Source organism: Panthera tigris, chromosome F3 (genome assembly GCF_018350195.1).
Source record: "Panthera tigris isolate Pti1 chromosome F3, P.tigris_Pti1_mat1.1, whole genome shotgun sequence".
Taxonomy (NCBI): domain Eukaryota; kingdom Metazoa; phylum Chordata; class Mammalia; order Carnivora; family Felidae; genus Panthera; species Panthera tigris.
The window spans coordinates 68,187,387-68,207,508 of NC_056678.1; the positions used below are offsets into that span (position 1 = coordinate 68,187,387).

The window sequence follows — 20,122 nt, forward strand, 5'->3', positions numbered from 1 at the left end:
TCCATCTGTCTCTCTCTCTCTCAAAAATAAACATTAAAAAAATTATTTTTGAAAATAATAAAAATTAAAAAATAAACTTTCGGGATACCTGGGTGACCAATTGGTTAAGCATCCAACTTCAGCTCAGGTCAAGATCTCGAGGTTCGTGAGTTTGAGCCCCGCATCTGGCTCCACGTTGACAGTGCAGAGCCTGCTTGGGATTCTCCCTCTCCCTGTCTGTCTCTGCTCCTTCCCTGTTTGTGTTCCTCTCTCTAAATAAATAAATAACTTAAAAAAAAAAAAAAAAAAAACAATTCGATTCCCTCGGTTATTAGCTGTGTGACTTCTGATAAGTTACTTGACCTCTCTGCCTCAGCTTCCTCATTTAGAAAATGGGGGCCATAATACTGTCTAATAATAGTATCTTTTAAAAAAAATTTTTTTAAATGTTTATTTAGTTTTGAGAGAGACAGAGACAGAGCGTGAGTGGGGAAGGGGCAGAGAGAGAGGGAGACACAGAATCGGAACCAGGCTCCAGGCTCTGCGTTGTCAGCACAGAGCCCGACGCAGGGCTCGAACTCACGAACCGTGAGACCATGACCTGAGCTGAAGTCGGACGCCCAACCGACCGAGCCACCCAGGCGCCCCTAATAATAGTGCGTTTTTAATACTGTTGTTGGGAGGATTAAATAAGTACAGCAAGATGTTGTAATTAATTTAACAATCACTCAAGTGATAGCTATAATTATTACACAAAGCATCTAGAATAGTGCATGGTAGATCATTAGTAAGTTACATAGAACAGAACCAAAGAGCGACTCCTGTACAGGTGAGAAAGCTGGAGACCAGTAGGAACTAGAAGTTTTACAGATTAACCATAAGAAATAATTTACTTAATAAGTAGACCTACACCATGTTTTAGAGGGACTTTGAATATCAAGCAGGAAACGTTAAGACCTATTCTCACTGACAGCATGGTCCGTGTTTTCCAGAAAGCTGATTGAGGACTGTTAATCTGGCAGTGTTACACAGGCTGGACAGAATGGAAGAGAGATACTATACTGCAGAGTCTGGCCAGGAAACCTGGGTAATTGGACACAGAAACAAAGGCACATTTGAAATCAGCATACCCGTTTTTCTAGGGTTTAGGCAAGGTATTAAGAATCTCTACCTTCAGGGGCACCTGGGTGGCTCAGTCCGTTAAGTGTCCCAACTCTTGGTTCCGGCTCAGGTCACGATCTTGCAGCTTTGTGGGGTTCGAGCCCCCACGGTAGGCTCTGCGCTGACCCAGCAGAGCCTGCTTGGGCTTCTCTCTCTCTGCCACTCCCCCACTCCACTGTCTTTCTCTCGAAATAAAGAAATAAACTCTAAAAAAGAAAACAAAGGCTCTCTGCCTTTAACCCTGTCCTTTTCTCTAGGTCTGTCAACGGAGTGTACCGGATCGGACTATATGCTCTTAAAGACATGCCAGCTGGTACCGAGCTCACCTACGATTACAACTTCCATTCCTTTAACGTTGAAAAGCAGGTGAGCATCACGAGTCCGTCAAGAGGGAGGTTGAGCGTCCTCACAGCGCCGTCCCCAGCACCGCCTTCTGTAGACGCATTGACGTACGGCCGCTGTGAAGTGAATCGGAGACGGTGGTTCTCACCCCGCTCGCCGACCCCCTTGCCAGCTCTCCCTGGTCTCGGAACTAGAAAGAGACTGCCCGGTCGTGTTTGGTCCTCGGTCAGTTCTTAACTTGCCTAGTGAAGAAGTTTTCCCAAATTTTAATCTTTCCTTTCCATGGAAACACATTAAGTTTCTCCTCAGTTATTTTCCTCTGTATGAAAATGTCCTGATTCACACTGTTGGGTGCCCAGGTGCTCGGGACTTCTGTTTGAACTTGTAAGTGAACTAGCAGCCGAGAGTTCTCTTCTCTTTCCTTTCAAAGCAACTGTGCAAGTGTGGCTTTGAGAAGTGTCGAGGGATCATCGGGGGCAAGAGTCAGCGCATGAACGGGCTCCCCAGCAGCAAAAGCAGCCAGCCTGTGGCCACTCACAAGAAGTCTGGACGGTCAAAGGAGAAGAGGAAGTCTAAGCACAAGCTGAAGAAAAGGGTGAGTCATGATCTCCTGGCTCTTTCCCCGAACAACTGCTTAGAGGCGCTTACTGGCGGGAAGAGGGGACGGCAGAGGGGCAGCCTCTTAACGGCGGCTCTAACGTTCTGCGAGGGGATTTCTCATCGGTCCTTCCCTTCCCGCATCTGATCCACTTTCAGAGAGGCCACCTCTCCGAAGAGCCCAGTGAAAACGTCAACGCTCCCACAAGGTTGACCCCCCAGTTACAAATGAAGCCGATGTCTAATCGAGAAAGGTAAAAAGGAGCTTTTCTTACCGTTGTGTGATTTGCTTGTCGATTTAGAAAATTAAGAAACATCTGTGTGGTTGAATCATTTCTCTTGTGCACGAGGTCTCCAGCCGGGAGTCAGGATATATAAGTTGGGGGGGGGGGTGGAGATTGTCTCTGTTTTTCCTAATTTCTCACTGAAATTTAGCATTTCCGTCAAAAACGATGGTAGGCAGACAGTGCGTGTAGTAGCTGCAGCTTCCACGACTTAACGTTCGCATTTTCATCGCTTGTAACACAGTTGTCACGGACATGGCAAAGTGTCGTTTACGTGCTCTCTCCCTCGAGGTTGCTGTGCCGGTGAAACCTACCACTGGATCTTGTCCTGTGGGGAAAAAGGAACGTTTATTTCTGTATCACAATTTCAGGGTTTTTTTAATATTCTGCAAACTGAATATTTGGTTTCCGTTTAATCCTGTGTGTTACAAAGTAAAAACTGCTTATTAATTTAAAATGTTTAAATACTTTAAAACTTTGTTCAGAGAAGGGTCACATGGGCTTCACCAGCCTGCCAGAGGAACCACGGCACAGAAAAGGTCAAGGTTCCCTGCTTTGTTGATACAGTAATAGAGCAGTGAAAAGGGTCTTTAGGGTCATTTACGCTCTTCCTGTATTCAGGGGAGGTTTGTCCGTGTCAGAAGGAAGCGAAGGAAATATGTATGTCCTGGGTTTCAAATTGTCCTGGGACGTATTCTGCGTCTCCTGTGACCATACGCTCCAGTATCTTAGAAAGTTCATCCTTGTTTATAACTTTACTGTAATTTTAGCCCCTTTCATCCTGTATCACTTTAAAGTCATAGAAATGTTAAACCTCAGTAAAACAGAGATGATCCAGTCAGGTGGTTTTCTGCTTTGGCCGCATATTAGCCCAGGGAGCTTTTGAGATTCGTGCCACCCCGGCCACCGTCAGACCACTTAAACCGTAATTTTCAGACGTGGAACCCAGCATCTACTGATGCCTTCACAAATCTCTTCAGGATACACCTGACTCGTCTAAACTTCGAGGTCTACGTGGAGGCACTTCACCTAACACAGTCTGCCCGGTGTGTCTGTTGTAAATGCCTGCCTTTACCTCCCAGTCCAGTTCTCCCTGTAACAGCGGATCCTGAGCCCATGCTGCATTTTGGCGGCTTCATTTAGAATTTGTGCACGCGCTTTGTAAATCTCTGCTTTCCAGTCAGGCTGTCGGAATTGGTAGAAGTTTTGCAGCTCTTCAGTGGTATTTCGCGAGATACTTGTAAATAATACAGGGGAATGTTTTGGGACACCTGGGTGGTTCAGTCGGTTAAGCGTCCAACTCTTGATCTCAGCTCAGGTCTTGATCTCCGTGTCATGAGTTCAAGCCCCGTGTTGGGCACGCACTGGGCGTGAAGCCTACTTTAAAAATGTATATATTTTCTTATATGAATGTTTTATACGGGGAAAAAAAAGCCAGGATGCAAAACTGAATTATGTGTCCCCATATATAATTATTTTTATAATAGCTGAATTAGCTGATAATTATTCATTTATATCATCTTAATAGCGGCTCATGTAGAGTAGACCTGTAATAAATGCTTATTAAATGAATAAAGGAACTTCCTTCCTTGCTTACAGGAATTTTGTGTTAAAGCATCATGTGTTCTTGGTCCGGAACTGGGAGAAGATCCGGCAGAAACAGGAGGAGGTAAAGCCCGCCAGCGAGGATGTTCACTCAGCATCGCTGTGTACGCGCTGGAACAGTGTGTGCCGAGATGACGGGAACATCAAGTCCGGTAAGGCCTGTTCATCCCGTGCCACGGTCGCAAAGGGATCCCTGCAGCTCCTTTCCGGCGTTGTATTCAAAGATTCTTTTCAGTCTACGCCAAAAACGTTAAGACCCCAACATACAAGCATCGGTCCACAATCAATCGCCCGTCAATCGCAGACACGAGTCTGTGCCCTGGGGGATAGGAAGACTCCCCCTCACCAGCTTCCCAAACACTGCCCGCAGCCTGAGCGTTCCCAGACAAGTGACAGGCAGTGGGTCTTCTGTCTCCCTTCCTGCCCGGACAATAACTTGCACACGGCACGTAGTGACGCCGAGCGCGGGAGACCGTGATAGCAGTGTGAACTCGGGGACTTTCCCCCACGTTCAGATGAGCGTTCTACACACAGACCTTGAGATTCCTTTATGCTTCTTGAGCGAATAACCTAACAGCACTCCTGAGTTCAGGTCTGTCGTCCAGAACAGACTGAAAACAGAGAAACTGGCCTCTCCAAGCACCCTTCCTAGGTAGAAATACTGTTCAAAAGCTCACGCTCCTCTTTGAGTCTTTCTTTCTGTCCCTCAAAAAGTAGACACATTGTGCATGGTGTGTGGGGGAACGAGACAGATGTAGAAATTTGCCTCCCATCCTGTCAGTAATTTGATTGGCATCAGTTCTCTGAACTTACGTCCCACTCAGGTCAGATCTTCTGATAATAGTAATTACTTCCTGAGTCTTTGTTACGGGTCAAGCCCTGAGCTAAACACACTAAGAGCGCTATCTCAGTCTGCACAGTTCTCTCACGAGGGAAGCCCTACCACTATTCCCACGTTGCAGTCAAGAAGCCGAGACACAGAGTGCGAGTCACTCGCCCAAAATCACACAGCTAGGAGGTAGGGCAGCCAGCGTTCAAACACAGACCCATTTTGAAGCACAGAGTTTGCAGCTGCTGTTCTGTACAGCATTTGGCCACTGAGATCAGGCCCCTCTAACTCGTGTTTCCTGACATTCTTTAAGAAGGGGACAAAGAACTTCGTGATCACTAATCTATCTGACCACTTCAAGGACAATAGAGCAAACAGCAAGAATCTGTGGGGGAACTGATTTTCACTTGACCCTTGCAGATGTCTTCATGACCCAGTTCTCCGCCCTGCAGACAGCACGATCTGTTCGAACACGACGGCTGGCAGCAGCTGAGGAGAACATTGAGGTGGCGCGGGCAGCCCGCCTCGCCCAGATCTTCAAAGAGATCTGTGACGGCATCATCTCCTACAAAGGTGACCGCGTCCACCCCGAAGGCTTTCTCCTCCTCTTCCTGTACAAATCCTGTCTCTTACCCTCACCCGAGACACCCAAGATCAAGAACAATGGACGTTCAGGGCTAGGGGTTCAGGAGGTGACTTCACTCTTCCTGGTCAGAGTGTAGAATTCATAGGAGTGGCTTTCGTCTTTGGGGAGTGCTGACAGGGTCTCATTCCTTGATCGCCTCTGTCAGTCCTTGGTATTTATTGGAATTCTACCACAGCTAAGGACTACATTCAGGAATCACATGTCTTAGCTGTAGAACAGAAAGGGCCAGTCTCTGTCTTGGATGTAATATTCCTGAATGACACGGTGGATTAGCAATTCAAGGAGAAGGGTGTTGTGAACATACAACATCAGTGTTTCTTAACCTTGTTTTTTCAACTTTTTTTTTTAAGTAATCTCTACTTGGGGCTTGAACTCACACCCCTGAGATCGAGACCCGCAGCTCCACCAACTGAGCCTGCCAGGTGCCCCCTTAAGCTTTTTTGATTGACCAAAAGACCTGTGAGAGTCTAATAAAAGCTGTGGACTCTTTCCCCAGAAAAATGTATAACTTTGCATGTATTTTGGAGAGTTCACAGGCCCTGGCCCCCACATTAAGGAAGAGGACATAAAGTTGCAAGAAAATTACTTTAAAAGCATTTTCAGGCAAACACTTTTACCACATCTTTCCTCTTTCGAGACCTCTTTTGAGTATGTGTTGGGGGTGACCGTGGGGAAGGAGAGTTAACTTGGGGAAGGTAGTTTGGTAACATTCGTGACTTTTTCTGACCAGGAAATTTGGAGATGTTTAGAATGAAAGATTTTAGGGACATCTGGGTGGCTGATTTGGTTAAGCGGCCAACTTGATTTTGGCTCGGGTCATGTTCTCACTGTCGTTAGATCGAGCCCCTCGTTGGGCTCTGTGCTAGATGTGGAGCCTGCTTGGGATTCATTCTCTCTCCCTCCCTCTCTCCCTCTCTCCCTCTCTCCCTCCCTCTCTCCCTCTCTCCCTCTCTCCCTCCCTCCCTCCCTCCCTCCCTCTCTCCCTCTCTCCCTCCCTCTCTCCCTCTCTCTCTCCCTCTCTCCCTCTCTCCCTCTCTCCCTCCCTCTCTCCCTCCCTCTCTCCCTCCCTCTCTCCCTCCCTCTCTCCCTCCCTCTCTCCCTCCCTCTCTCTCTCCCTCTCTCCCTCCCTCCCTCTCCCTCCCTCCCTCTCCCCATCCTTCCCTGTCTCTCCCCTTCTCCCCCTCTCCCTCTCTCCTTCCCTCCCAACTCCCCCCCTGCCCTCCACTCTTGTGAGCACTCTCCCTCAAAAAAATAAGTAAAAGGAGAGAGTTTGACAAATACTTGCAGCTTTTTGTTATCAGTTTGGGCCTATTTCTCCCTCTGTCTCGCTAGATTCTGAGGAACTTCGCTTTCCCTCTCTTTTCTCAGTCCATTCCTTAGCTCCATGTTTTAGTGGCTCTTTGCAGTTTTGTTAACCTAAGGATATAGAGAAGAAAGGGGGACCAATCTGTCCTAAGATTTAGTTTTGTGGCACCTCTTCTGTTTCCATCCCCAAAAAGTCACACCCCCGTTGCCAGCCAGCCCTGCCTGTTGGGACGTGAGTCTGCAGCCAGCGTGTCTGCATGTCCCCACCTTCTGGGCAGGAGACAACAGGCTTTTTCTCTTTAGTAGTTGCTAGAAAGAAAGGTGGTGAATGAAAGTCCCTCAAAAATTAAAGATGGAAATAGAAAAAGTAAATAGCTAGTAATACCATATGACCCAGTAATCACACTACTGGCATTTACTCCAAACGAAAAGTCTAAGTAAAAAAGATAGGTGTGTCCCTGTGTTTTTTGTAGCATTATTTAGAAGGGCCAGGATGTGGGAGCAGCCCAAGCATCCATCCATGAATGAGTGGATAAGGATGATGTCGTAAATACACACGGTGGAATATCACTTGGCCATTAAAAAGAAGGAAATCTTGCTGTTTGTGACAACGTAGATGGACTTAACAGGGCATTATGTTTAGTGACATAAGTCAGACAGAGATTTCACTTGTGTGTGGAATCTAAAAGGCAAAACGAGCAAATAAATAGATTCTTAAATACAGAGAACAAACTGGAGGTTGCTGGAGGGAGAGGGTGGGGGAGGATGGGTGAAATAGATCAAAGGGATTAAGATTTGCAGTTGTGAGATAAGTAAGTCCAGGGGCTAAAGACTGCGGCCCAGGGAGGGTCGCCCCCCAGGGAGGGTCGCCCCCCAGGGAGGGTAGCCCGTGGTCCTGCAATGACGTGTGTGGCCACCTGTGAGCAACAGGGGGCATGTGGCATCATCAGATCACATGTCGCAGGCCTGGAACCAAGACCTCATTCTGTGGTAACGAGTCTTCAGTAACAAAGTCGAATTTTCAAAAAGAAAGTAGGTGAGGTAGGTAGCAGCCCCACAGGTTGAATTCTGTTTTCATGATCTGGAGAAACCGTGTTATAAGGAAACCGATTCCAGGAAATATTTACACTACCAAATTATTCACTATCTGGAATTTATTTGAATCCACACCAACAGAGTAATATTGACAGTGGGCCATTGACGGGAACTAGAAAATATTTGGGAGTAAGACGTCCTTTGCGTTAGTAAAACGTGGCGAGCGGGGAGTTGCCCTGAGCAGCTGGCTCTGCTGTGATAATTTCCCATCTCTCACTCCTCATAGAAGGTTGTTCTCCTTATCCAGCTAACAGGTGTGGCATTTCAGGCACATCTCCCTCATCTTCACATCCCAGGTAATCCCGAGGGGATCTTCCCTGCCTCGGTGCCCCCATTCCCGAAATGTCCATGGCCACCCTCAAAACACACTTGGATTTTTTCCCCCTAACTTTTAATTTTGGGGATCCTACGTTTTTGGCCCGCAGTTAGTACTGGCCTCTCTTGCATCATGTAGCCCTGAAACCTTGCCTTCTCTGCAGATCCTTCCCGACAAGTCCTGGCCGCGCCCCTTCTGAGCCTCCCCCCGAAGAAAAAGTAAGTTCACAAATTGGGGAATCATCTGAGTTGTAGACGGGTGCCGAGCGCAGCGGACTGATGCCCTGGCTTTGTGCCCCAGGAACGCTGATTATTACGAGAAGATCTCCGACCCCCTGGACCTGGCCACCGTAGAGAGGCGCATCCTCACCGGCCACTACAAGACCGTGGAGGCTTTTGACGCCGACATGCTCAAGGTCTTTCGGAATGCTGAGGTATTTTCCCGGACTTCAGACGTGCATTCACAGTTTTGAAGAGAACTTTTCCAGAAGTTAAAGATTTTTACCCTCTCTTATCAAACTATATTTCTGGCTACAAAATGCAACAATTTTTATTTTTTTATTTTTTTTTTTTTTTTTGAGAGGGAGAGAGAGAGCGTGCACACTCCAGAGCAGGGGAGGGGCAGAGAGACAGAGAGAGAGAGAGAGAGAGAGAGAGAGAGAGAGAGAATCCCACGCAGGCCTGTCAGCACAGAGCCCAATTTGGGGCTGGATCCCACAACCCCGGGATCACGACCTGATCCAAAATCAAGAGTCGGATGCTCAACCGACTGAGCTACCCAGGCGCCCCGAAAGGCAACAGTTTTTATTGAATACCCTCTGGGAAAGGGTTACAGCGTACTCAATATTGTAGAGTCTTGTGTAATAACGACACTGATGTGACCAGAATGGAAGGTTAAATTATATTCCCAAAAAAAAATTTTTGTAAAAGCCTAATTTAGTATTGAATGTTTGTATCACATAATACGTATTACCTTACCACACTTAGGTTGTCTGTAGTTTCTTTCCTCAAGACACTAAGTGTATGTGAAATACACAGAAATATGTACAGTATATCAAACTAAATCTTACGGATGGGATTGAGGGGTGTTAGACCAATGGTTGTAGAATAGCCGATGCTCATTGAAGAGAAGGTGACCTCGACCTGATTTAAAGGAGAGGATGAAGTATTGTAGGGTACGTAGGGATGAGGAGGATTCTCGGTGATTTTAAAATACCTTGGGAAGGACCAGGAAGAACAAGGGGCTGCGAGGTAAGGGAAGAACCGAGGTGGAAGGCAGAAACGAGAGAAAGACGGGTAGGAGATAAGATAGCTCGGTCTGGAATTACAGCATGCTTTCTGCTGAAACCCATGCGTATGCAGAGCTCACGGCTCCGTCCCCGGCACGTGCAGGTGCAGGACAGAGTACGGGCTCTGCCCGCTGCCCCCACGACGGCTGCCGTGTTTGCCCCCTGATGCGCAGTGAGGCCTGTGGCCGAGGTGGGTGGCGGCGGCAGCGTGAATGGGAAACCGTCTTGCAGATTCTGACTTGAATTCGTGTTAGTTGATATGTGATGGTATTGGAAATCTGTTAACCAGAGCGGGAGGATGAAACTCCTCCTGCCTCCTCAGGCTTGTCCGGAGGGAGCTCTTTGCCCACCACGGGGCTCCGCCTCCCGGCCCCGAGGAGAGGACTCGAAGCTGTGCCGACAGCCGGCCAGCCGCCCCCTCCAGGTACACGCTTGAGCCCTGCTGACAAGAGCACGCGCGTTTCTTTCCTCTGCTCCCTTCAGAAGTACTACGGGCGTAAATCCCCCATCGGGAGAGATGTCTGCCGCCTGCGGAAGACCTACTACAACGCCCGGCACGAGGCGTCGGCCCAGATCGACGAGATCGTGGGAGAGACGGCGAGCGAGGCAGACGGCAGCGAGGCCTCCGTCTCCGAGAAGGAGAACGTGCACGAGAAGGACGACGACGTCATCCGCTGTGTGTGCGGCCTGCACAAGGACGAAGGCCTCATGATCCAGTGTGACAAGTGCATGGTGAGCCTCGGGGGACACAGGCCGGGGCCTCGGCCCTCGCTGCTCCCAGATGACCTTTCTCCTGTCTTCTTCCTCTTTCCCGTTATCCTTCCCGCTTTCCCACCTCTCCCACCTCTCCATCCCCCTGCACGGTTCTTGGGGAGGCCGGACCCAGGGATTGTGTGGGAAGGAGCCGCGCAGAGCAGCACTGCCCTCTGTGGCCCTGACGCAGGCACAGCGAGGCTCCGCACTTGCCACCTTACCAGATGGGAAGGGGGCCACGAGTGACCCACAGGGTGGTCGGGAGCCCGGGATTAGGCCACAGCACGGAGAAACGCTGTGCGGGGCGCCTGGGGGGCTCGGTCCGTCAAACGCCTGACTCTTGACTTCGGCTCAGGTCATGATGTCACGGTCTGTGGGATCGAGCCCCGTGTCGGGCTCTGTGCTGACAGCATGGAGCCTGCTAGGGATTCTCTCTCTCCCTCTCTCTCTCTCTCTCTCTCTCTCTCTCTCCCCCCCCCCCCCCTCCTCTGCCCTTCTCTCTCTCTCTTTCTCACTCTCTCAAAAATAAATAAAAACTTTAAAAAAAGAAAAAGAAACATTGTGTGACTAAGGCCTCCGCAGCAGCCGGGTCACGGCTGTGTGCTACCCAGTAAGTAGTTTGTTTCTATAACCCTACGTCCCTCTGTTCTCTGTCCAGCTCCACATTTTATTTGCCCGGGTGTGTGTGTGTCCTAAAGCGATCGGTACATGTATGTTCACACACATTCACATCCCTTAGTTCCCGTTTGACCTCACCCTGTCCCACTGTTTCGTTTCGTTATTCTTTGCCCCCGGCCCTTCTCGGTAAGCGGAAGGCCCCCTCCCAACCGCACTTTGTCCCCACAGGTGTGGCAGCACTGTGACTGTATGGGGGTGAACTCAGACGTGGAGCACTACCTCTGTGAGCAGTGTGACCCGAGGCCCGTGGACAGAGTAAGCTGCCCTCTGGTGACAGTCTGATCGACAAGCGGGAGCGTCTGCGCGCGGCCTCCTACCTGCCCTGCTCCTGATGCACTGACTTTCCTTTGATAAGTTACCCAACCTCTCTGGGCCTCAGTTTCTTACAGTTTACCCTGAGGGTAACAGTTCCGCCCTTCCCTTTCTCAAGTGTGTGGTCAAAGGGGAAGTAAAACACTTAGAAACCTGCGGAAGGAATGGTGCTCCATAAACACTGTCTGCTCTCCATGAAAAAAGTACTTGTGAAGTCCGAGCTCAGTACTCTAAATACCACTTAGGTTAAGTAGTGTTTAAGTGAAAAGAGCATTGAGTCCGAGTCCACAGGGTTAGTCTCAGTCCACTTTCCGGGGGAGGCGGTGGGTTGAGTGACTCTCCCACGTTACCAGGTGGGTGTTTGTCTTGTTCTGCTCTGTGTGTGCATGCGGTCTCGGGCAGGGCTCCTCTGTAAAGGGAAGTGTTGTGGGCAGAACGTCTTCGCGGCAGTGTCGTCATTTAGAGCGGCATTTCCATGCTGCGAGGGACGCACTGCAGAATGTCTGGCTTCCCCGGCACGTGGGTTCTAAATGCCAGCAGCTTCCCTGCATCGCTGTGACACTGCGAGTGTCCCCCTCACGCGCTGTCCCGCTCCCGTGGGGCCCAGGGCAGCCGCACAAGCTGTGCTCCGTGCGGTCAGTCGGGAACGCACGGCCTTCGCTTTCCCGGTCCAGTAGGGTTAGAATGGAGACCAGTAGGCGGGACGTGGCGGTCACGGCCCTGACCCGTTGGCTTTTCGTCCTTACCAGGAGGTACCCATGACCCCTCGGCCCCACTACGCCCAGCCCGGCTGTGTCTACTTCATCTGTTTGCTCCGAGATGACCTGTTGCTTCGTCAAGGTGCGTACACGCGAGCTGGCCCCACCTTTCCTCGCAGCAGGACTGTCTGCCGTCCACACAGCACTGTCACCACACAGCCTTGCGTGGCCACAGAATACAGCTGACCCTGGAACACAGCAGGTTTAGGGGCACCAGCCTCCCCCCGCCCCATGCAGTCAAAAATCCACGTATGACCTTTTGTTTGCTTTTTTTTAAGTTACTTTATTTATTTTGAGAGAGAGCGCAAGCTGGGGAGGGGCAGAGTGGGGAGGGGGGGTGGGGAGAGAATCTCAAGCAGGCTCCACACCCAGCGCAGAGCCCGACTCAGGGCTCAAACCCGTGAACGATGAGACTGTGACCTGAGCCAAAATCAAGAGTCGGACACTTCATTGACTGAGCCACCCAGGCGCCCCTAAAAAAGCCACATGTAACTTTTGACTCCCCAAGAACTCTACTAATCGCTTTTTGTTGACCAGAGCCTTCCTTACTGATAACATAGCCCACTAACCTATATTTTGTATGTTACATGTATTTATATACTTCGTGCTTACAATAAAGCTAGAGGAAAACAATGTTAAGAAAATCGTAAGGAAGGTTTTTACAGTACATCTACAGTCCTGAACCATATTTATCCAAAAAAAAAAAAAAAAAAAATCTGCATTAAGTCAGCCCTGTGCCGTTCAAACCATGTTGTTTCAAGGGTCAACAGTATAGGTTTTATTTCCTTTAGTCCTTCAGCTTTATACATTTCCCCTCCACAAAATAAAGTGAATCTGGAGAGACAAGGCTGTCACAAAGCTAGTTTCAGGACTTGGGAAAAACACAACAGGATCCAAGAGCTGGGCACGCTCCCTCGTGGTGTCCTCACGGTCTAGCATGGATGGTCTTCACCGCGAGCCTGCGGCCGTGGTCTCTGTACCCATTGATTAGATTTTACGTTCTCCTGGGTGGACCTGGGTGGGACCAGTGGACGCCTGGCAGAGCTCATGCTGGCCTCGTCTAACTAACCTCTCCTGTGCCTTCCAGGCGACTGTGTGTATTTGATGCGGGACAGCCGGCGCACCCCTGACGGCCACCCGGTCCGCCAGTCCTACCGACTGTTGTCACACATTAATCGAGACAAACTTGACATCTTTCGCATTGAGAAGCTTTGGAAGAATGAAAAGTAGGTGTTGAGGTCTTCACTGTCTCCTTCCAGCAAAGAGCTGAATACTGGCCAGGGTCTTGCCAGTTGACTGACCCTGACCCTCTCTCTGCCCTAGAGAGGAGCGGTTCGCCTTTGGTCACCACTATTTCCGCCCCCACGAGACCCACCACTCCCCCTCTCGCCGCTTCTATCACAACGAGCTGTTTCGGGTGCCGCTGTACGAGATCATTCCCTTGGAGGCCGTGGTGGGGACCTGCTGTGTACTGGACCTTTACACGTATTGCAAAGGTGAGTGACCCGAGCTGCCGAAGAAATGACCTTCTGTCCCCTGTTCCTCGATGTGCAGCTGCCACTCCATTCTTCTTGTCTCCGTGTGATGAAAAGAGTCCTCAGGCTAGCTGTGAAGCTTGAGAGAGCTGAACGTTACATCGTTTCTTTCTTTTACCTAGTGCTTGGTATGCAGTGGCTCTTAATTCCTAGCCCCCCCCCCCCCCCCCCCCGCCTTTTACTTATTTAGTTAACATTTCTTCCTTAATATCGCGTGCTCAGCATCCCATTAGTACTGTCGGAAGGTACGTTCTTTCACCGCCCACTCCAGAGTCCCCAAGGCCATCAGCAACTCTGGACATTCAACCAGCCAACCAGAACAGTGCAACGGTTTTATGAGCTCCATGGCCAACAGTGTAGGCTGTGGAGTCAGTCCATTTTCAAATCCCAGCCCCACCGCTCGTTACTTGTGCGTCCTCGGGCAGTCACTTAGTCTCCCGGAAGTAGGGGCTAGCCCCTGTCACAGCATTCTGTGAAGATGAAGCGAAATGACACTCTACGAGCACTTGGGCCAGTTGGGCTCCCGGTGTGAGCTCCCACATGCTCACCTGTCTCTTCCAGGCGCTCGGCTGCCTCACCTTCTTGGTATCACAGCAGCGTTGGCTGCTTGGGGCCCATGGTTCTGGGGACTGTGTCCCCCGGTTGTGAAGTGTTTATTTCCAGGGGCACCCAGCGGGCTCAGTTGGGGTCATGAGTTTAAGCCCCGCATGGGGCATAGAGAGGACTTAACGTAAATAAATATTTACTAAATAAAATGTTTGTTTCCAGATGTGCTCCCTTCCTTTACACCTTTATACCTGCCCTTCTTCTCTGCTAACGTCCCCACACTCTGCTCTGTCTTCTCTGTCATGCCGGTGGCTGTGCTCCCACATTCCTGCAGCACCTGAATAAGCTGCCCGTCTGGTACCTTCCCGCCCTGTCACACACCCACGCACGCACCCATCTGGGGACTCTCCTTCCTTCTGCAGTCATCAGAGGCCTCTCAGAATTGCCATAGCGTCCCCTCTTCACGGTCCCGCTGCCCTCCCAGTGGTGTGGTGTCATCTCTGGGCAGCTCGGGGAGAAGGGAGGGAGACAGGAGGGTTCTTTAGCAGTATTTGAACTCCTAGGGAGACCCAAAGGGGTGAAGGAGCAGGACGTGTACATCTGTGACTATCGGCTCGACAAGTCCGCACACCTGTTTTACAAGATCCACCGGAACCGCTATCCCGTCTGCACCAAGCCCTATGCCTTTGACCACTTCCCCAAGAAGCTCACTCCCAAGAGAGATTTCTCGGTGAGTCTCCGTCCTTCCACCTGTCCGTGTCCAGGCCGCGCAGCTCACGCGTGCCGCTCCGTAGGGTGGGGAGCCTGCTTCCTCATCTTGTTCCTCTGTCCCGGACTGCGGGAACCGGGCAGTTGGGATTTCTAGACAGCATAAATACATTTCTACGTTTCTTCTGCATTTCCTGCCGTGGGCTGTTTCTCGGGAGTTGTCGTCTTCCGTGTCACAGTCGGGTTTCCCTCTTTTTTCTTTCTCACCTCTTTACAGTCTTAGCCCTTGAGCCCCCATCGTAGTTTTTTGTTGTGTTTTTCACATCCATAATTTTAAGAAGTGGAATTAGCAAACCCAGAGAAAACGTCAGTGAAAACAATTCAGTGGTTTTTCCTTGTATCTTTGCATTGAAAATGTAAGACACCATCATTATATAAAATGTGAAAACTACAGAAGCATTAAGAAAAAGTTGTACATTATCCCACTGCCCAGAAAATAATGGAGTTACTAACATTTTCATTTTCTGCCTTTCTCCTGTGTTTTTTCTTTCACTGTCGTGAACATGCTCCTCCATACGGTTATTTTGTGCCATTCATCTTCCCACAGAGGCTTTGGTTGTCCCCCCGTCTACCTACTAAAATGAGACCCAGGACTAAGCTGCTCATCCTTGACCCTGCTTTCTGTGGGCTTGTCCAAAACCGTGGCCATCCTCCTAGAATGGTTAGAAACCGTCTAGCCAGAAAGCAAGCATTCATGCCCCTGCTTTTCCTATTCTTGTTTCTGGATACCTCTGAACAGTATTTTATATTCTGCCCGCCTCTCATCTAGACTTCTTTGGTCTTGCTTGCTCGGGCAACAGCTCACAGGTTAGCTTTGAAGCCCCAACTTTCACTACTTAAACATCAGGATGGGGCAGACAGGACTGGGAGTCCGTCCCTCGTACTGTCGTCGCGGGCTCACGAGACCCCAAAACCACCGTAGCCTACAGACCGATGGAAGTACTGAACTTCAGACCTTACGACCCAGCCGCCCAGCCCTCACCCAGTGAGGGCCTCAGCCCTATGTTTTCTTCCTGTTTCCTTAGCTGCCCCCCTCCCGCTCCTTGTCCTGAGTTGGCCCCGGGCCGCCTGGTCCAGCTTCGCCAGCCTCTGCCGTAGACTTACCACTTCCCTTTCTTTGCAGCCGCATTACGTCCCAGACAACTACAAGAGGAACGGAGGGCGGTGAGTCCCATGGGGACGTGAGGGGCCTATAGGAGGCGGCCCACGGCTTGGGCAAGGGGACCGCCATCCACCCGCTCAGCCATACCTGAGGATAGGGACCCTCTGACAGGGTGACCCAGGGGAGGGCCTAGGTGACAGGAGGCACGGTCTCGTCACGGAGCTGGAGGCAGGGCAGGGAGGGAGGCTCACAAGGAACAGGAATAGAGAAGGAGAAGATTTGGGACAGAACTCTAGACAGATTCAGAAAAGTCCCTTTTCAAGGTTTCTGCGAGCTTTTCTCATTACCCGAGGTGTTCGGTTCCTGGGACCTCAGTCAAGGGCGTGCTGTCAAGCCTCTGCAAGTGCAGGGTTTTGCCGAGCACTGTGCGCATGTGGCTCTGATTTGTCCTGGTTTTGTGCACGAGATGCTTGTTCTGGGAGAAGGGGCACCAGAGGCCTTCCTTCAGTTTCCTTTTCTGTTGAATGGGGGCCTGCTGCCCGCTGTACCGACGTCATGGCTTCCCCTGAGGGGGACGTCCTAGACCGCACATGGGGGGGCGTACAGGAAAGGAAATGCTCCGTATGAAGTCTTACTGGAGTCAGACTGTGGGCCTCACGGCGCTGGGCCAAACCTCGCTATGCTCACGACGCAGTCAGAACTAGCTAAGCAGTGTTACCAGCTCTGGTACAGTTTGTGGATTCCTTGGATTTCCTGAAAGAAGGAAATTGTATTTTATAATTAGAAAACAGATTTCAGAGAAAGGTGGTGATTTGTGCAAATAATAATAAAGTCACAGCCAGCGCCAAGACTCCAAGAGCTAGACTCAGGGTCTGAAGCCACCTGAGGTGCCTCCCCACCGCCCCACCCCCACCCCCACCTCCCCTCTGCTCCCCTTCCCTCCCCAGTGCCCTCCTCAGCCTTAGTCTAAATTCCCACCTCTGTCTCACAGGTCCTCCTGGAAGTCTGAGCGCCCAAAGCCGCCCCTGAAAGACCTGGGCCAGGAGGACGATGCTCTGCCCTTGATCGAAGAGGTCCTGGCCAGCCAGGAGCAAGCCGCTGAGGAGATGCCCGGCCTGGAGGAGCCGGAGCGGGAGGGGGCCGCCGCAGAAGCGAGCGAAGGCGAGAAGAAGGCGGAGGAGAGCAGTCCGGAGCCGGCGCCTGCCTGTACCCCTGAGGAGCGACGGCACAGCCAGCGGGAACGACTCAACCAGATCTTGCTCAATCTCCTGGACAAAATCCCCGGAAAAAATGGTAAGAAGACTCAGGCTCACGTCTCGGGTTTAAGAGAAAGGGGAAATGAGTGCGGAAAGAATGGAAAAGAACAGCTTACGATTACTTGCCCGGAATGGAAAGTCTCCTGTGAAAACCTCGTGGTTCTTTTGCGGGCCCGCATCCTGTTGCATGTCGGGAATGGATCTGCGGGTGCGGAGACGGTCCCCCGGAGAACTTCCCTCCCAAGCAAGGCCCGACGCGTTCACAGGCTGGAAAAGGAGTCCCCGGGCTCCAGTGCCCTCCCTCCAGCTCAGATGTGGAGGGAGGAGTGGGGGGCGGGGATTCCATGAGCCTCCTTGGTTCTGTTTTCAGCCATCGACGTGACCTACCTGCTGGAGGAAGGATCCGGCAGGAAGCTCCGAAGACGCACTTTGTTCATCCCAGAGAGCAGCTTCCGGAAGTGAGCCTCAGAGGAGGAGGTCAGGCATCCGCCGTCGGTGGAGCTAACAGTCCTGCCTCTTGTTCCGAGTGTAGACAGGGGTGGGAAGGGGCCGTGTCATTGGCATCAGGTACTTAATAAACCTTGGAGCTAGCGGAGGGGGAGAGGAAGGCGCCTGTATAAACACTCCCGTTTAACTTGTTTTCCTCTCCATTGCTTCGCCCTGAGGGTTCGAGATGGGAGGAGGACAGCGCACACTGGGGGCGGCCGTGGGGGTGGCCAGAGTCTTGGTACTTTTATAGCACTCGCCTCTCCCTCCAGCTTGGGTCTCTCTGTGTCACCCTCTGACCCCACAGGCACTGCTGCGAAGCTGCTTCCTTGTCCCCACGTGTAACTCCCCGTCGGCGGGAGGGGGTCCCTACCTGCCCCGGGCGTCCGTTCTCTGTGGGCTCCAGGAGCTACCCTAGAGACCTACAACAGAAACAGCTGCTGGGGCCTCTTTCCAGATGGATCCTTGACTGGGAAAGTTTCCTCGTCCAATCAGGTCCAAGTAAAACGTGAATCGACAGGTCAAAGCACTTGTATCTGCGGCCCTTTTCCCTCCCTCTCCCCCCCAGAATGTAACCACGGACTAGGGAAGGCCCCCATGGGGTCAGCAGGGCACAGAACTCATTGTAATGATTTTTGTTTTAACTTCATACCCTGCCCAACCTATCTTTTTCTAACGAGAAGGCCAGGCCCCCCGCCAGCGCCTCACCTGTGCCGTTCACGCGCTGTGGCTCTCGGGCGTCTGCTGTGCCGCGAGCGGACATTCGTCTCAGAATAGCCTCGTCGTAAAACCTCCGTACACGTGGACCCTAAACCGCCCCCCCAGAGTCACTACACAGACTGTTGAGCAGTGTTCACCTAGCAGAGTATTTGTTGTGAGTGTACATTATCGATTGAAAACACTACTCCTGTTTTCCTCATTGTACAGTTTTCAGTGTCCACCTCTTAGAGACCGTGCTTGCCCACCCGCCGGCCTGGGTCCTCCGCCCTCCTGATGACCGCACAGGGGGGAGGGCACGGGCGTCTGCTTCCTTCCCAATCTCTTGGCCAGAACTTCCCAGACAATACTGTCTCTTTAAAAATGAAATTTAAAAAGCTTTGCTTTGTTATCTTCTCAGACATACATATGCATATACGTTTTAGATGTTCTTATAAGAGAAAAGATGGTTTTTAAATGTGCCAAGTTGTGTGTGTATATATATATGTATGTATGTATGTATATATATATATATATCTGCCGCGTGACTAGGAAGCAATACAGTAGTAACCCCATCCCATTACTTTTCTCCAGTCCCGGACCAACGCTGTCCTAGCTGCACATCTCCCCCGATGACGACGCTCTGACTTGTTTAGGTAGAAACATGGACACCTTCCATTCCATTCAATCTTTTTTTCTTTTTCTCCTTTCTGTGTCAATCTTGAGGAAAAAAAAAAAAACAAAAACAGAAAAAAAAAAAACAAAACAAAAGAGACAGGGGAAGCCAAAGATCCCCTTGAGCAGAGAAAAAGCAGAATAAATATTTTATTAAAGAAAACAGAGAATTAAGAAACTAGTTTGGAGTATTTTCTTACCGTAGAGAGGCGCTGTACGTTACGACAAGACCTGGGTGCGAGGTACTCACGTGTGGAGCTGGGAACGCCGCATGTCCAAGGCCCGGCTCAGTGGCTTCCTTTGGTTTTCGTTGCAGGGAGCTGGGTGGGAGGGAGGTGGGAAATAGGGGCACTTTGGGGTGGGGGGTCTCCTTTTAGTCAAAAGCAGGAAAATGACAAGAAAGAGATTAAAATTCAATATTTCCTTGACTAGTGTTAAACACTAAAATTTTAAAAAAGACGAAAAAAGAAAAAAACTTTGTAAAATGTGAGAACAGAAGCAAAAGACACTACGCTCTGTCATTTTATCTTTCTTTTGTTGAAAGACTAAAAACTGAAATGTTTTTTAGACAATCAAATGTTAGGTAAGTGCAAAAACTTGTTTTTTCTTACTGGTGTAGAAATTAATGCCTTTTTTTATTTTTCGGTTATTTTATAATAATGAAATAAAAAGAACCCCCTAGCTGCCAGGCGGGTTTTGGTGTTTGAAACGCGGGGCAACGCACTACATCGCTGCGAATAGATCCAGAGTTAGTCTGCATGTCTGTAGGCCGTGTGATTGCGGAAAATATAAATGCTGCTAATATATTTCCTTTTTACAAAAGCATATCTAAATAGATGATTGTTTTGATGTTAATCTTTGTAAATTATGTATTACCAATTTTAACATTGGATGTAATTGCAGAAAAAGCTTGCATCTCAATCCTTGAAAGTCTAGTATTAAATGGAAAAAACTTTTCCTAACAACAGAGTGGTGAGCGTGCCATTCTTTCCCTCTTCCCTATCCTCATCTATCTTCCAGGATCTTCTCCTGCCTGTTTCCAAAGAGGTCTTTTTCACACCGCAGCACCAGCATCCTGGGCCCCCTAGGAGCGCACTCACCGGTGCCGAC

The 20,122-nt window shown here is 50.2% G+C and overlaps 1 protein-coding gene across 6 annotated transcripts in view; it reads left to right on the forward strand.

Annotated features, from left to right (window-relative positions):
* Positions 1-19,977, forward strand: part of ASH1L (ASH1 like histone lysine methyltransferase) — a 189,063-nt gene extending 169,086 nt beyond the window's left edge. For 4 of the 6 annotated variants that reach the window (XM_042975694.1, XM_042975693.1, XM_042975697.1 and 1 more), the window contains exons 13-28: positions 1,398-1,506; positions 1,913-2,077; positions 2,239-2,333; positions 3,963-4,120; positions 5,218-5,370; positions 8,323-8,377; positions 8,460-8,592; positions 9,931-10,179; positions 11,047-11,133; positions 11,940-12,030; positions 13,036-13,174; positions 13,272-13,444; positions 14,593-14,759; positions 15,921-15,961; positions 16,891-17,192; positions 17,526-19,977. In XM_042975694.1, the coding sequence (XP_042831628.1) occupies positions 1,398-1,506; positions 1,913-2,077; positions 2,239-2,333; positions 3,963-4,120; positions 5,218-5,370; positions 8,323-8,377; positions 8,460-8,592; positions 9,931-10,179; positions 11,047-11,133; positions 11,940-12,030; positions 13,036-13,174; positions 13,272-13,444; positions 14,593-14,759; positions 15,921-15,961; positions 16,891-17,192; positions 17,526-17,617 (2,209 nt within the window). In that variant the 3' untranslated portion in view covers positions 17,618-19,977. The remainder of the gene's footprint in view (positions 1-1,397; positions 1,507-1,912; positions 2,078-2,238; positions 2,334-3,962; positions 4,121-5,217; positions 5,371-8,322; positions 8,378-8,459; positions 8,593-9,930; positions 10,180-11,046; positions 11,134-11,939; positions 12,031-13,035; positions 13,175-13,271; positions 13,445-14,592; positions 14,760-15,920; positions 15,962-16,890; positions 17,193-17,525) is intronic. The other 2 variants (XR_006213804.1, XM_042975696.1) reach the window with 2 other exon arrangements.
* Positions 19,978-20,122: the final 145 nt, after the last annotated feature.